Genomic DNA, 16,316 nt, shown 5'->3' with positions numbered 1-16,316 from the left:
GATCGCACAGACTAGTGTACTTCTTCCATGTGGGCTTTGTTGCTTCTCAGCTAGATGGCTGCTTGTTTACCTTCAAGTCTTTAAGACCCCAGAGGCTATATCTTTTGATAGCCAAGCTCCATCAGTTTTCTTCACCACATTTTCTTATGTACCCATTTGTCTTCAGCAATCGTGTCGGGAAGGTAAGCATCATGGAATGCCAGTTTAATTGAACAAAGTGTTCTTGCATTGAGGAAGTACTTGAGTGCAGGCCCAATGTCCATCTCCTACCTTAATACTAAACCTATAAATGTATGCACATAGATCAATTTCCCCATCATCATAAATAAATATATTTACATATGGACATGCCTGTATTTAGACCTCTATAAATGCCCTTTGCTTTCCTTCTGTAGGGAATCTAGATAAAATCTAAACTAGCTGCCTTCTTTTAATATCCTTCAACCTGGCTAGCTGTCCAGATCCTTCAAAGCAAGTCAAGTAAAAGGGTGTGACAATCCCTGGCGACATCTTAGCAAGAATTTGTTGAATATATTTGAATGTGCTTAACATCTGCGAGGGATCCCGGTGTGCTTAACATCTGCGAGAGATCCCAAGCTAGGCATCTTTGGTGGTGGAATCCTGGTAGTGCCTTTGGCCATGTTGGGTTTTCCCAGCAGTTGTTTGAAGGGACAAAACCTGAAGGGATTCCCTTCTATCTAACCAACACGATAAATCTCACCTATAGAGCTTAAAGGCACCAGCGCCTTACTGAAAAAATGAGATGTACATTACATCACAATTGCTATGTCATGGAGGAGAAACAAGATGGTAATTTAAACAGCTCCTAAACTCCCAGCCTCCCACAGAAAAAAGTCACAAGAAAATAAGCAAATGAAGCTGACCATCTTGGGTCTCTGGACATTGAAGGGTTGGAGACCCAAAGTGACCACCGAGTCAAGAGAAAGGCCGTGTATAAACCATGGGAGAGCAATGCTTCACCACAGGTCTCCACCCCACCCTCTTCCCCAGCTCTGATTATCTTTAGGTGAACCCCATAGCTCCTGAAAATGGGCATATGGGTTATGAGGCTGGGTAAGGGTATGCTAGTGGGAGGATTCGTTGTCAACAGTGAAAATTGGCAATCCCAATTTGGGTGGGGAAGAGGGTTGGCAGCTGGCACTTGAGTAGTATAGCGGTGTTGGCGTTGCAGAGGGCCTGGTACAGGGATAAACTCATAGCAAGCTTGTAGGACAGGATAGGACTGCCTTGTTGAGTTCCCAAGAGATTGTAACTCTTTATGGAAGCAGAAAGCCCCATCTTTCTCCCATGGGGGACTGGTGGCTTCAAATTGCTGACTTGAGGATTGCAGCTCAATGTGTACCCACTATGCCACCAGGCATAGGGTTAGTACAGAGAGTGTGGGAGTGTGGGAGTGATATGGTCTCCTCAGGAGCTCCATGTGATAGTTTGGGAGCCTGGAGGAGAATCACGGATGCACTTCCGAGACATATAGACCAATAGTGACGTGACCGTAGCAGGTGCATCTAGACTGGGTGTCTGGGTTAAAGCGGTGACCTAAAACTTTCAATATATTACACTAGTAAAATAAAAATACTAAAAATAACAGTAACAAAGAGGAAGAGAGCAAATCCTAAAGAAGTGGAAGAATCTAATCTCCAGAGATAGTACAGTTTAAAAAATGAGGAGCTGAAGCCAGGGGCTTAAATGGAGAGCAAATGTCTTGAGAATGATGCAGGCAATGAATGTACAAATGTGTTTTACACAATTGGTGTATGTATGGATTGTGATACAAGTTATATGAGCCCCTAATAAAACGATTAAAAAAAACCCAAGCAAAACAAAACAAAAAAAAAGAGTTCAGTGGCCCAGTCTTAACCAACCATGGAAATGAATGGACTTCCACATGTCCAGCAATATTTATGAAAGCATCTCTCTCCTGGAAATCTCTGTTTATGAAAATCAAATGTAATTTCATATGTTTATAATATGTGCTATGCTGTGAAAAATTATCACAAAACAAATTAAAGCTAGATGTTAATTATTGGGGTTAGATTCAAGACACAATCATTTGACTTCATGAGTCTTAGAGGCGCATTTGGTTCAAAGTGACAATTTTATTACGTTGGCATCATTGTATACTCATTAAGACCTTTAAATAAGATATATACTCTTTCCAACTTGGTAGTAGGCCAGCATATCTTCCCCTCATTAACCAAGTGTCAGAGTGGAAAGTCCCTTTCTATTCTTGAGAATTGTTTTACTGATCATCTGTTGGGACTTTCCTACAAGCATTCTGAAGAATTTAGCATTAATCTCATTTATTACCCTTGTATTTATATTCATAGTTCTTAGGTCATTCAATTTCTAGGTCATAGAGCAGGTGTGTGTGTTGAGCGTTAGTGAATGCTACTCAACAATTTTCTAACGTGATGATACTCATTCCACTCACCCAAGTTGTTACTTCATATCCTTGTCAACTTCTGTTGCTGAAACGAACTATATTTACCTTTTTAGTGGTACTTCAGTATACAAAGATCTTAGATGAGATGCTTGATTTTTATAAAAATTACTGTGCATTCAGATCAACAGATGGTAATGTTTATAAAACATCCAATGATTTTACTGTCCTAAATTTTAGGACCTAGAAATACATTCTGATTTCTGTTATAAGAACTTCTAAGATTATTCAGTGCTAATGTCACTTTGCAAAATCTGAATGATCAAAATGTGTGTTGCAGCTTATTTGCCACTTTTAAACCTGAGTAGGTAGGACCGTTTGGAATATGGCTTATTCTTTGGGTTAACAATATTAAGAGGATGTCTTATCACCATCCCTGAAGTCTGTGATTTTATTAAGAAATGTTAAGTCCTAACATTTGTTAAGAGCTGTGGTACTCACCCATTGAACTAGTGATATTGGCAAATTTCTCTTCCCACAGATTAGGAGGTCAGTTTAGTTTTAAGCAGTTTATCACTCTTCAATATTAAAAAAAAAAAGTTCATTAAACTCCAAGCATGAATTTTAGACATGGAATGTTAGAGATGTGATAGTAGATTGTTCAGTTGTATAGTTACTTTAGGATAGTGTGAAAATTGGTTGCAGTTTTTCTATCTATTGCATTCCTGGAACCTCACTCACTCATGTCACCGAGTCAGTTTCCTCTCGCAGCGACCCTAGAGAATAGGGTAGAACTGCCTCTGTGGCTTTCCGAGACTGTAAACATTTACGAGAATGGAAAACCTTTTCTTTTTTTTTAAATTGTTTTATTAGTAGCTCATACAACTCTTATCACAATCCATAAATACATCAATTGTGTAAAGCACATTTGTACATTCATTGCCCTCATCATTCTCAAAACATTTGCTCTCCACTTAAGCCCCTGGCATCAGGTCCTCATTTTTCCCCCTCCCTCCCCGCTCCCCTCTCCCTCATGAACCCTTGATAATTTATAAATTATTATTTTGTCATATCTTGTCCTGTCCAAGGTCTCCCTTCACCCACTTTTCTGTTGTCCATCCCCCAAGGAGGAGGTCACATGTAGATCTTTGTAATCGGTTCCCCCTTTCCAACCCACCGTCCCTCTACCCTCCCAGTATCGCCAGTCACACCACTGGTCCTGAAGGGATCATCCATCCTGGATTCCCTGTGTTTCCAGTTCCTATCTGTACCAGTGTACATCCTCTGGTCTAGCCAGACTTGCAAGGTAAAATTGGGATCATGATAGTGGAAAAGCCTTTTCTTTCTCTTCAGTTGTGGCTAGTATTTTCAAGCTGCGTCCTTGTGGTAAGCCACTCAATTAATAGCCACTATGCCACCAGAGCTCCCTGCTAGAATCTAGCCTGAAAGAAATACATCCCCAGATAATAAAAGTGTAGTGCACACATGTAAATTGTGTATATTAGTATTGTGTAGTAGTAAAGTGTATGAAATCATACTACTTAATTTTAGGCTACTTTTTATATGGCAAAGGTGTTGGCATATTGCTTTTTAATTTTATTTTGATAGCATCCACCTATATAATCTTCTGTTCTAAGATTTCACATCAAATGACACCAAAATCTGAACAAAATATTTATTAGACTATAGTAATAGTCTGTCTTAATATTAGAATTAACTTTGAATATGAAAATTTAATGATGCTATTATAGGTAGCCAATTTCTTAAGGTCAAGTATATAGCAACAGTATTGAAATAATAGTAATAATACTAGCTAACATAAGTATTCACCTATGTCAGCACAGTTCTAAGAATTTACCTACATAACTAAATTAATCCTCACAAATACACTGTGAAGTACGTAACATTCTCATCCGCATTTTATAGAAACTTAAGAAATGGTTCAATTTATTTCTGTTTTTGTCTTGCATGTCTAATTGTATTGCTTAAATAACATTTATTTGAAAAATTTGATGGAAAGTATGCTTTTTTTAAAAATAGAAAATCTATGTCCTATACTGAGAGCAGATGGATATCAGCTTAAACAAGGCAGCAGAGACAAACTTGAAATTTCAGGTAAGCATATAATCCTTCACAAAGTAGAATTTTGTGTGAAATCATTGCTAGCTATGTAATGCATTGTTTGTTTTTCCTAGAAATAGCAATTTAAGACTATACCATCAATATAAAAATGATAGTAAACATTATTCTGTAGAAAATATATTAAGGGCATAGTTCTATTGAAAACCACATTTCAACCTCCTCAGTAAAGCTCTATACAACTTTAAAAACTGGATTCATTGTAGAAATTTTGAAAAGAAAGTACATTTGTAGGAAAGAAAGATCTCATGCTCCAAATAGTCACACTTGTAGTGACACACATACCAGACAACCATACTATTGTAATCCATGTGTTACATTTGAAATCCAGGCATTTATCCGTTATTACATATTTCTACCAAGGATACATATTTTCAAAGCTGCTTTGTTTTCAATCAAATAGCTGTAGTTTAATTTATTTAGTGGTTGTCTGTGTCTTTACATATGAGGGCTGCTACGCTGAGCTTCACTGATTATTTTTAAATTCCTAGATTCAAGAAAATTGATATTTGAGTGTTTTGAACATTTTTAAATATTTTCTTTCAAAAAGAGAGAGTCATACATTGTTGTACAGAGTGAATTTCTTTTTCCTGTACCCTACAATGAGAAAAATGAAATCAAGGAATTTTGCTGGCCCCAAACAACAGGATTTTGTTTGCAATAGGTCAGTCTATTAATAAGGGCAACGAAAATATCCTATTTAAAAAATCAATATGTTTCTCAAAACATTTTCTCTCCATTTAAACCCCCCGACATCAGGTCCTCATTTTTCCCCACCCTCCCCGCAAAATGTTTTGGGAAACGATGTACAAATGCGCTTTACACAATTGATGTGTGTATGGATTGGGATAACAGTTGTATGAGCCCCTAATAAAATGTTTTAAAAAAATCAATATGTCTACACGTTTACTAAGTTTAGTAAAACTTGCTGGACTGAATCATTTGTCACATTTACAGGTTTTGATTTAGGAGAGAGTTTTTCTCTGAGGCGTGCATTTTGTGAAGGTGATAAAGCTTGCTTCAGACTGGGAAGTGTGCTTCTCATTAGAGATACTATGTAAGTAAAATAAAAAGTCTTTTAATAATATTACATAAACTGTTTCTGAAGGAGATTCTAAATAATTTGTAAAAGATATAAAACAAATTCTTAATTGTGTTACGTTCACTGTGGTGAATGTATTATTTTATAGTTGTTGTTTATAATAATCTTGCCACTTTGTTCTTTGTTCTATGGGCACATACCATATACACATATAAGTAGAGGCACGATTACACAGAAAATGGTAATCTAATCTACTTTTGGAGAAATATTATTTATGTTTAAAGTAGACAAAACCAAGCTTCAATTTTAATAGGTGAATTTTAAGACATAATATGTATACAATGTACCCTCAGAGACAAAGTACCAGTATTCATTGTATTTATTTATTTCAATGTTCACTATTGTTCATCATGTTGAAAGAAATTACTTAGCCTTTATATGTGTTCCTTTATATATTGTGGAGAGTATATAATTTTTAAAAAGAAAGACTGTATTACGGTATTTATTTTTGATCTTGATACTTATTTCATTTCAAAGTTGGGTTTGTTTTTTGTCACCTTTGCCTTCATTGTTCAATGGATAAACCTAGAATTAAAAGAAGAAGCACTTGCTGTCTGAATGCTGACAATTGGTCAGCAATAATACTTCCACATTTGTTGGCGGTAATATAAGATGGATAAATAGTAATTCAGAAAGCGTGAACCACCAAGAAGGCAGATAGCATATATGATGATCATGTTTGTTCTTTGAATCCAAGGTACCCATATATTGCATTGCAATAAGAAAAAAGGTACATCCAAATTCCTATTTGGTTTAATAAGCAACACCGATGTTTTTGTATGAAAACCTATATGAATGTTTTCATTTCCTGATGGATAACCTGGTACTTGAGTTACTGGGAATCTCAGCATTATGAATTGCCAAAGGGAAGTAGCAGCTGTCATCCCAGTGCCTGTTTTTCAGATGCTCTATATAAATTAGACTTAAAGCTCACTTTTTCCTTGAGAAAAGTGTGTGTGGGTTTTTGTCATCTTTGTTGTTTTTAATTGCACATTTTGAAATAGTTTAGGTAACTTTAGATTAATTACGTAGCTCCTTAAATGTAAACTGTCTATTAATTGGTAAGAGACAAGAGTATTAAGGAAGAGAGCAATTTGACATTAGGGGATTTTAATGGGTGAATGTCAGGCAGGGCACTTCAGCAGATGTAACTGTACAGACGTGTGTTATAGTGGGTGGCTGTTCAGGTAGCTTCATTGGCAAACATAAAACCCCCTGGCGACGGCAAGTAGTACCATGTTTGCATGTTTATATGCTGTATTGAAAAGCCAAGAGGCACAGTGTGTCTTTTAAACAGCATTGCTATTATGATTATTATTTTAGTGTGTAGATATTTTAAACTAGATGTAGTCATCATTCAATGCTACCAATTTGACTCCTATAACTAGTATGTAGATAACTTTAATTAAGGAATTAAGGAAGGTGACACATTCTTTTCCTTCAAACCCCAAGTTAAGATGCATATTCTTGTCCTGTTATCTTATTGCCAATTTAAAACCTTTTAAGTTTCCTTGGAACTGTATGTAAGAAATCCTTGCTTTTCTTAAGTAGTTGTGTTGAAAAACTTGCTGCCACCTATAGACAATGCTATTCCCTTTTGAATCTGCGAGACCACAAATAGTGGCACAATTTAAAATTTTCTTTAATGGGCTTGGCTCCAAATCACTGCGCTATCCTTGGGCAATTAATGTAAGTGAATTCTCCGCGCGGAGCAGAACCTTGCTACCTCCACTACAGGAAACTGCAGGGTATCTGGTTAAGCTGACAGGCGAGTCTCAAGTATCTTGGCTCATCTCCACTTACATTTCACTCCTTCAGCCAAGTGCGCTAGCATGCTTCTCTTGCATGATGCCATTTTGGTTTTTCAATGAGACTGGAGTAAAGTTGCAGCTATTTATATATTTGTAAATAAGTTTCCTTGCAGAGTCAGCATGGGAAAAAGTAGAAGGTATTTTATATGGAAAAATAGGGATGCTTTCCCTGCCCGAGCTTGCTTTTACAGGTCTGGCATATTGCTGGTGAGATTCCTTAAAGAGGAGGCTTAACACGTTTATTGGTGAGATGACTACAGGGAGTGCTCAGAGTCTTAAGTTTACCTTCATGTTGGAATTCCAAAACTATACTTTTAGGTTCTTGGAATGCCCGAGTCCCTCCAGACATGTTATTGTATATGTACAAGTGGTACAGGCCTGGGGAATGTGTGAGCGGATTTATCTGTTTTGCTTTATTTTAAACTTAGGCCCATTCTTCAGTCCTTGGGATAGCAAAGGATAGGTAAATTATTTGGGTGTTTTGAAAAATTTTTTAATGGCATGTCACCTAGTGTTCCACAATTATCCTTTGAGGGGAATCTTCCTTGGCTTCTGGTATTTTCAAGTATCCTTGATTGGGCGAAAGGAATCATTTATTACTTCTACATGTATGTTTCCTATATGATCACACTTGGATTATGTTTAAATTTCTATTTGGTAAATTCTCAGGGAAGGGGATGGTGTCATTTTGAGAGACAAGGTACCCCCAAATATATATACTTTGGGTCATATTATTTTCTTGGCATAACTTAATTTTTATTAATTGCTTTTTATAGAAACTTACCTTCAATAAGAATTTCACAGTAATGGAACTTTTATGAGAGTTGATGAATGTTGACTTCCACATGCCATTGATTCTAATGGCACATCACACCCATAGCAATTTCACATGTACCGGGGGAGTGAATTTTCTGAATGGATTATTGAGCTCAAGCCTTATCTCTTAGGCTCTGTGATTGATAGGCAGTGCTTGTTGCCTGGACTATTGTGCTGAGAAAGAGTTTGCTGAACCAGATTGAGTTCAACAGATTAGAGTTATATAATCCACAAGCACAGAGAGGTGAGGAAGGAGTGCTAATACGTGCTTCACATTTTAGCCTCTCTGATTCTGTGTGATTCTTGTGAACTTGTGGTTTTTACAACTGAAACAGTTTCTAAGAATGGAAATAGGGTGAGGGGATGAGGTTACCTGTTAAGTAATATTCAAATGAGTTTATTTTTAATGAACTTGCATAGTGGAGCTAGACACAATGACAAAGCTATGGCCCCATAGCTTTTGTTATAAATAAATGTTTGATCAAAAGTCTTTCCTGTTAAATGGGTTATTCTCTGGAAGCAAAGATTATTTGGTTTATGGGCACAAAGAGATAGATGTTAAGAGCTATTCTAATTTGCAGTTTATGTTTTTATAAACATTGGAAACCCTAAATTATACATTTGAAATATGTGTAGTGTTTCTTAGGAGTCATACGGTTTTTGGACCTTAGCAGTTCCTGTGGAACTAATCCTAACCCTGGGGAAATCTGGGTGGATATTGCAGCATAATCTGCATGGAATCTTTACTACTCTCTTACGACTCATTCAGTGGGTATTTCTCATCTACACAGGTCTTAATGCCATCTCCAGAATTTCACTATTATAAATAATACTACAATTTATAGGAAGTTCTTCTGTATGTGCATTGGATTATTTCACAAAAACTTATTTTTACAAGTAGAATTACTAGTTCTTTTTAGGGATCTTGATGCAAATTACTAATTATATCTCATCATTGTTTTGTCCATCCATGCTATGTATTTTCCCCAAAGTGTTGGTAGCATTGAGCCTTATTATTTTAGCTTTTTTTAAAAACTAAAAGACTATATCAATTAAAAACTACAGTCTACATAAATATTTGTAGGAGTTCTTAAAATGTTTCTGTTCTACTAACAGGTGAATAGGAGACAGTATAAAGTATTTAATAATGAGTACAGTCTAGTATGGAATTTGTTCTTTTATTCAACAAGTGTTTATGGGTACCCAGGGGCCCTTGTGGCATTGTCAGGTAAGCATTGAATTGTTAACCTCAAGGTCGGTGGTGGTTTAAACCTACTGGCTACTCCTAAGGAGAGAGATAAGGTTGTGTGTTCCCTTAAGATTTAGGAAACTGCAAAGAGTAGCACTAAGTCAGAATTGACTTGGTGGCAGTGGTGGCTCTTTTGTTTTGTTTTGCTTTTAAATGCAGGTTTAGTCTTATCTTTCTGAAGCCCGCTGGAAAAAAACTTGGTACAAGGAAGAGCTATACTCACTTCTTGTTTTGAATGAGAAGAAACTGAAAGAGTACCTTCTACCATTCAGTGATAAGCAATGTGATTCAAATTCTACCCCTTCTCCTATGTAGGCTCAACTTCCTTCAGCATCACACATGAGTTTTGCGTTATCCCTCCATAGTTTCATTCCTTCCCTCACAGGGACCTCTTCTCTTACGCATGTTTTGTACTTATTGCTCCTCCTTGGAACCTCTCCAAGTTCTCAAAACTCCCAATTAAATTCTGAGGCCCCAAAGTATGCTTAGTATTCTGATACTGAATCTTCTAATTGCTGAGTGCAGTAGCAGGATTACTCCACAATTCCATTAAGCTATAGAGAATGACTATTTATACATCCCTTGGGTTTTCATTTGGGGCATTCTATAATTTTGTAGATGGAAAGTTTTCTATATAAGGAAACGTGACTTAGCGGGAAAAAATGCCCAGCTGTTTTTATTTGATTGACTGGCTATGGCACATAATTCATAATATCATCACCTTATTTCCTTACTTACAGTTTGGCATACCAAGTGTGAAGTGAGTCATTAAGTCATGCATTCATTCTTAAATTGAAAAATCTGTTAGGTTTATAATGGCTTAATCTTTAAATCATGAAATTGTAGTTAAAATTATTTATATTCTATAGAACAAAATTTTTAAGATGTCATGTATACAGATTTTCAGACTTCCTGCAAATACTTGCTTCCTCAAAATTAGAAGAATTCCTATGAAGGATGGTAATATGTGCTAAGAACAAATTACTTAGTTCAGAAATAGCTTCTAAAATACATTTTCATGTGAAATATTATCAGTTCAGTACTTCCAGTGAACAAGTTTGAATACATTTATATGGTTACCCTTTAATTTAAGTAAATCAATTTTTATCTCTGTCCTATAGGGTCGATTTAAGCCAGAATCGACACGATAGAAAGGAGCATGGGGATAATTAATTGATTACATATGTATAAATTCTATAATTGTATTACTTTAATTAAAAATTTGGGGGGGGGTTGAACATTTGCCCTATTCCCTTATAGAAATTATTTTAAAGTCACTATAACATTTTTTAGTTTAATGTATGCCACCATTTGCCAATGGAAAAAATCTTACAAAATTAAAATATTTTTGTCTTTCTAGTGGATTGTAAATAAAGTATAAATAGACTTATCTATTTAAAAATCTAAACTCTTATTGTAAGAATCAGTGGTTTCTTCTTTATTCCCTTCAAATGATATATTCTTAACAATTAAATTAACAAAAAGAAAGTTCACATAAAATAAAATGCACATGAGAAGCTGAAATTCACTTAAAAGCAACTTTTTTTAGGCTCAAGGTATATAAATTTTCTAAGGAGAAGTGTATAGGTCCTCATTTCTGAAACAAAATGGGCATGTTTCTGATTTGACTTGTTGAAACAGAATGATGAGTTTGCAGAAGAAACTGTAAAACATGGTTCTTGCCTCTAAGCCATATGTGATATCTTCATTCACAGACATGAAAAGGGAAAAAAAAACTTCATTATAATACCAAGTATATAGTTAGTCACTTAAGTTTCCAATTTTATTTGGCCTACGATGCCCCCTTTTCAGAAAAAAAAAATTACCCAGCACCCTGTTGTCAATGAAAAACTCTTGTACTATAGTCCATTATTGAGGCTAAAGTGTAGGTATCTACCTCTGCAATCCTCCGGGGTCATTCTAGCTTTGGGAAACACTGAGTTAGTACTTTAAATGTACAAGGAAGGAAAAAACTCTAATATTTGGAATGTGTAAAAATGGCATGGTAGAGGTGTGGGACCTCTCCTAACTTCATGAGGGGAAGAGAATCCTCATCACCATCCATCAAAGGCTGATTGCTGTGAAGCAGAGGTTAGACTTACCTTGTCTCGCCAAACTTTTTACCCATTCTGACTCCAGCTCTCCCTCCCAGGGCACTCCCTGATATTCTGCTGGATTCAATAACTCATTGCAGTAGACGTAGAATTTAGACAATACTCATGATTATGGGAATTTACTGGGGAAGAAACAGGTTGCTATTGAGGATTAGAAATGATTTAGGATTCAGTTTGGTAAGGACATCCTTTTACAGATGTACCCTTAAGCAAGACTCTTGGCCCCTTGGCCTCTAAGTTCCACTAGCAAACCTTCTGTCCAAAGGCACTCAATTCTCTTTCTACATGAGCCTTCTATCTCAGCTAAGTGTTTGAAGGTACCCTATTTCACCAAAAGCCTCCTGCCCAGACTCACTCATCTTTCTCTCCCTGAGTCAGAGTTCTGCTGCCTTTGCTGTCATTTCTATACTGCTGCTTCTTGTTGGCATCCAGTGTTACATTGCTTAGTCTCTCTCTCTCTCTCTGACTTCTCAGTCTAGCAGGTTCTCAGCACAGGGATCCCAGAACCAAAGGATGCACTCCACTCCTGGCTCTTCTTTCTTGGTGATTGTGAGGACGCTGCATCTGGGATGGCTCATTTTAAGCATAGTAAGATGGCAAGATAGACCAATCCCTTCTTGGGGTACTATATGCCATATTTGCCTGGTCTGACTCCCATAAGGGTGCCAACTACCTTATTTACATTATTAGTAGGCAATATAATCCTATTAGTGGGCCATAAGTACTCCATTTGCATTTGGTGCATAGTCATTTGGTGGAAGTCTAAAGCTAGAATGGTCATAAAACTCTCATTAGGGTATATGTTTATCAAAATAGGCAATGGACTTCTTATTTTAGTATCATATGATCTGGCATGTATTATTATTTTTTCATTTATTATTTTTTTAAATTCCCTTATCCATGTCAAAACTATCAATCTCTTAGAAGGGAAGGTTAAGCAAACTGACCTGATGGAGAATTTTTTCAGATTAGGAGCGACAAAGTAGGGCTTCTAGCCAATTAATTAATGCTTTTGTCCACTGTGATTCCTGATACAAAGCAGTGCTTTCTATATTTTAGTTGAATTGACAAGACTTTTGATTTAAACATTTTAAGGAGTATTTAAATTATATTGGTAGATTGTATATTCATTTATATATGTTCGGTGTCCATGAATCCCTTTTTACCAGCACACTCAAAAGGAAACATCCCTCACTTTCCTCCAGTCACTTCTGATTCATAGTAACCCAATAGAGAGGAGTAGAACTGACCCTTTGAGATTCTGAGACTGTAATTCTTTGAAGGAGCAGAAAGCTTCGTCTTTCACCTGCTCACACATCAATATAAGGCACTTTACTTCTAATTCCTTTATTAGACCTTTTACCGCAGGGGAATTCAGGAGAAGACATTTACTGTACCCATACTCACCTATTGCCAGGAGTCGATTTCGACTAATTTTGACCTTAGAGGACAGAGCAGCACTGGCTCATTGTGTTGCTAAGGTTGGCATCTTTATGGAAGCAGACTTTCCCCCAGAGAGCAACTGTTGGGTTTCAACAATGGACTTTTCAGCTAGAGCTGAAATGTTTAAACACAGTACTTCCGGTGCTCCAGATACGCTATTGGCCATGTTGTTGTTAGGGACGTCAGTTGGTTCCAGCTATGGAGAGCCTGTGCACAAGAGAACGAAACACCACCATCCTTACAACGCCCCTCTTCTGGAGTCCATCCTCACACCCATTGTGTCAATGCATCTCGTGCAGGGCCTTCCTCTTTTTTGTGGTCACTCCACTTTACCAATCGCCGCAAGGTCCTTCTCCAGCATCCAGTCTCTCCTGACAACATGTCTGAAGTATGTAAGTCTTGCCCTCCTGGCCTCTCGGACAGTGGTTCTCAATTTTCCTAATGCCGCGACCCTTTCATACAGTTCCTCATGTTGTGGTGACCCCCCCCCAACCATAAAATTATTTTTGTTGCTACTTCATAACTTTAATTTTGCTACTGTTATGAATCAGGTGACCCCTGTGAAAAGGTCATTTGACCCCCAAAGGGGTTGTGACCCACAGGTTGAGAACCGCTGCTCTAGGAGGAGTGCTCTGGCTATACTTTTTCCAAGACAGATGGGTTTGTCTTTTAGCAGTCCATGGTACTTTCAATATTCTTCTCCAGCACCACGATTCAATTTCATTGATAATTCTTTGATCTTCTTCATCCAATATCCAACTTTCACATGCATATGATGCAGTTGAAAATACCATGGCTTGGGTCAGATGTACTTTGTCCTCAAAGTAGCATCCTTGATTTTGAATACTCTAAAGTAGTGGTTCTCAACCTTCCTAATGCCGCTACCCATTGATACAGTTCCTCATGTTGTGGTGACTCCCCAACTATAAAATTATTTTCGTTGCTACTTCATAACTGGAATTTTGCTACTGTTATGAATCAGGCGACCCCTGTGGAAGGGTCATTCAACCCCCAAAGGAGTCGCGATCCAGTTTGAGAACCGCTGCTCTAAAGAATTCTTGTGCGGCACTTTTCCACAATGCCAACTGTCACTTCATATCTTGACTGCTTCTTGCAGGAGCAAGACAAAATCCTTGAAAACTTCAACCTTTTCTGTTTACCATGATGTTGCCTATTGGTTCAGTTGTGAAGATTTTGGTCTTCTTTACATATAAGTATATGAATACTATAAGTCAAGCACTTTTCATTGATGATAGTGATCCTTGCAAGATCACCTGATGTATGTGTAATGCTTTGTGATTGACAAAGTGCCTTTACTTTCTTAAGTAGCCCTGGTGGTGGTACTGGGTAAACAGGTGTTAGAATGTCGCAGTTCAAACTCCCTAGCCACTCCCGGGAGAGCAACCAGGCTGTGTGCTCCCATAAAGATGCGTAGTCTGTAAACCCGCAGAGGAGCTCCACTTTGTTATATCAGGTCACACTCATAAGAATTGACATCATCTAAGTGGGTGGGCGGACTTATTATGCTATTTGGTCCCCAAAACAACCATATGGTCTAGGAATTATATCACCATGTTTACAGATGCATAAAGGTGGGTCCCATGAAATTAATTTGTCTAAAACTCCAAATACAGTATGTGTAGAAGGCCTGGGTCTAGAACTCAGGTTCTCTGTCTCTAAATCCAAAACAGTTTCTTATTTTACTTTGTCTACTTTAATGTGAGTGATCATATTTTGCAATGGCCCTAGGTGATTTCACTTGAGAGCAATGCAGTACTAGTAATGTGTGCTAGGTAAGAGTTCTAGTAATGGGAATCTCATCGTAAAGTAGTGCAACTATGATGTGCTGTTCTGATAATTTCTTGGGAAATGTTGATAGAACTGATTAATCCAACTCTGCTCATAGATTGTGGAATTTACGGGTGGCACAAATGGTATAGGACTGACCTACTAATGAAAGGCTGCCTGTTCAAACTTACCCACAGGGGCCTCAGAAGTAAAGTAGGGCAATCTGCTTCTGAAATAACTGCCTTGAAAACCTAATGGGGGTTCTACTCTGCATCCAGGGTGCCACCATTAGTCAGAGACAACTCCATGGAAACTAACAAGAACGGTTGGATTGCATATTTGATTTCTTTTTAATCCAGTGAATCAACTTGTGATAGCAGAGATTTTGTTTGTATGTATGTATCTGTGGAATTAACACTGCAGGTTTAAAGAATGTACAAAAGAAAGAGGGCATGTAAGCACATACTTCAAACATCTTTAATCTTATTTGGAACATAAAAAAATGCTCCAGGGACTAATTAGTTATTAACATTAAGTGGTTGCAAAAATATTGCTATTATCATGATTGTAAGCAGATAGATTAGCATGACCTGAAATTTGTGTTAGCCACAGACTTGAATTCAGTAATGCATGATGTTTTATAGTATTCCTGCTTAAGAGTAACTTTTAAGAAGATATTTTTATGCATTGTTAAGACTCAATATCACCAATAGTACCTTGGCTAGTTTAATTATCATTGACAAACATAGACTCAGATAATATACTGTAATTGTGATTTCAATGAGAAACTCTAAAACTGATGCCAACTAAAAGGAAAATAGTTGTGTCAACTAATAACCTACCAGTTTGGCATTTCTTTCATGTTGGCCACAAAGACTAATCAGAAAAAAAATGTGAGAGCAAAAATGTTTGTCTTGATTCGTGTGACTGACATAAGCTTGATTCTCCTTGGCCAATGCATCATTTTAGTTAGCATTGTATTTCCTATATTGGTGCCGGATAAGGTGGAATTTTTACAATTTAAAGCTAAAAGTAAAACAATTGCCTTTAATAACTTCTCTCACCATAGAGATATCTACCAGTGAAAAATTTAATTAACATTGACACATGTGGTGCCATGCAGAATTAATTAACATCTGGTTGGATGAATATGAGATTGAATTGACCAGATGTTTTGTGTCTGAGTCCTTCCTCTTATTTGAACCCTCTTAAGTTCCTTTAACCATTTCCGAATTTCTGTGCTCCAGCTGTTTCCTCCAGAGGCCATTCTCCTGCTTTCAGAGGTTAACCCCTTCACTTGTGCTGTTAATCCTCTTCCAGCCAGCTCCCCTAAGCCCTTGATCCATCTGAAACCCCTTACTCTTCGGTCTTCCCTGCTCCCTCCTCAGTATTTTGGGTTCTTACTCGACACATGTGCTGAATCCTTCCCTGCTCTAGAAACATTTTCCCTTTA

General features: G+C 37.2%; 1 protein-coding gene across 1 annotated transcript in view; it reads left to right on the top strand.

The window, feature by feature from the left end:
• Positions 1-16,316, top strand: part of COL19A1 (collagen type XIX alpha 1 chain) — a 423,669-nt gene that overhangs the window by 13,472 nt on the left and 393,881 nt on the right. Inside the window, exons 2-3 of the mRNA XM_045294677.1 lie at positions 4,442-4,516; positions 5,498-5,597. Of these exons, the coding sequence (XP_045150612.1) occupies positions 4,442-4,516; positions 5,498-5,597 (175 nt within the window). The remainder of the gene's footprint in view (positions 1-4,441; positions 4,517-5,497; positions 5,598-16,316) is intronic.

This window comes from Echinops telfairi, unplaced genomic scaffold (assembly GCF_000313985.2).
Source record: "Echinops telfairi isolate 266 unplaced genomic scaffold, ASM31398v2 ScPeMD7_3533;HRSCAF=4204_0, whole genome shotgun sequence".
Classification (NCBI taxonomy): domain Eukaryota; kingdom Metazoa; phylum Chordata; class Mammalia; order Afrosoricida; family Tenrecidae; genus Echinops; species Echinops telfairi.
Note: the sequence above shows the minus strand (reverse complement) of the source record. Positions and strands in the feature narration are given on the sequence as shown.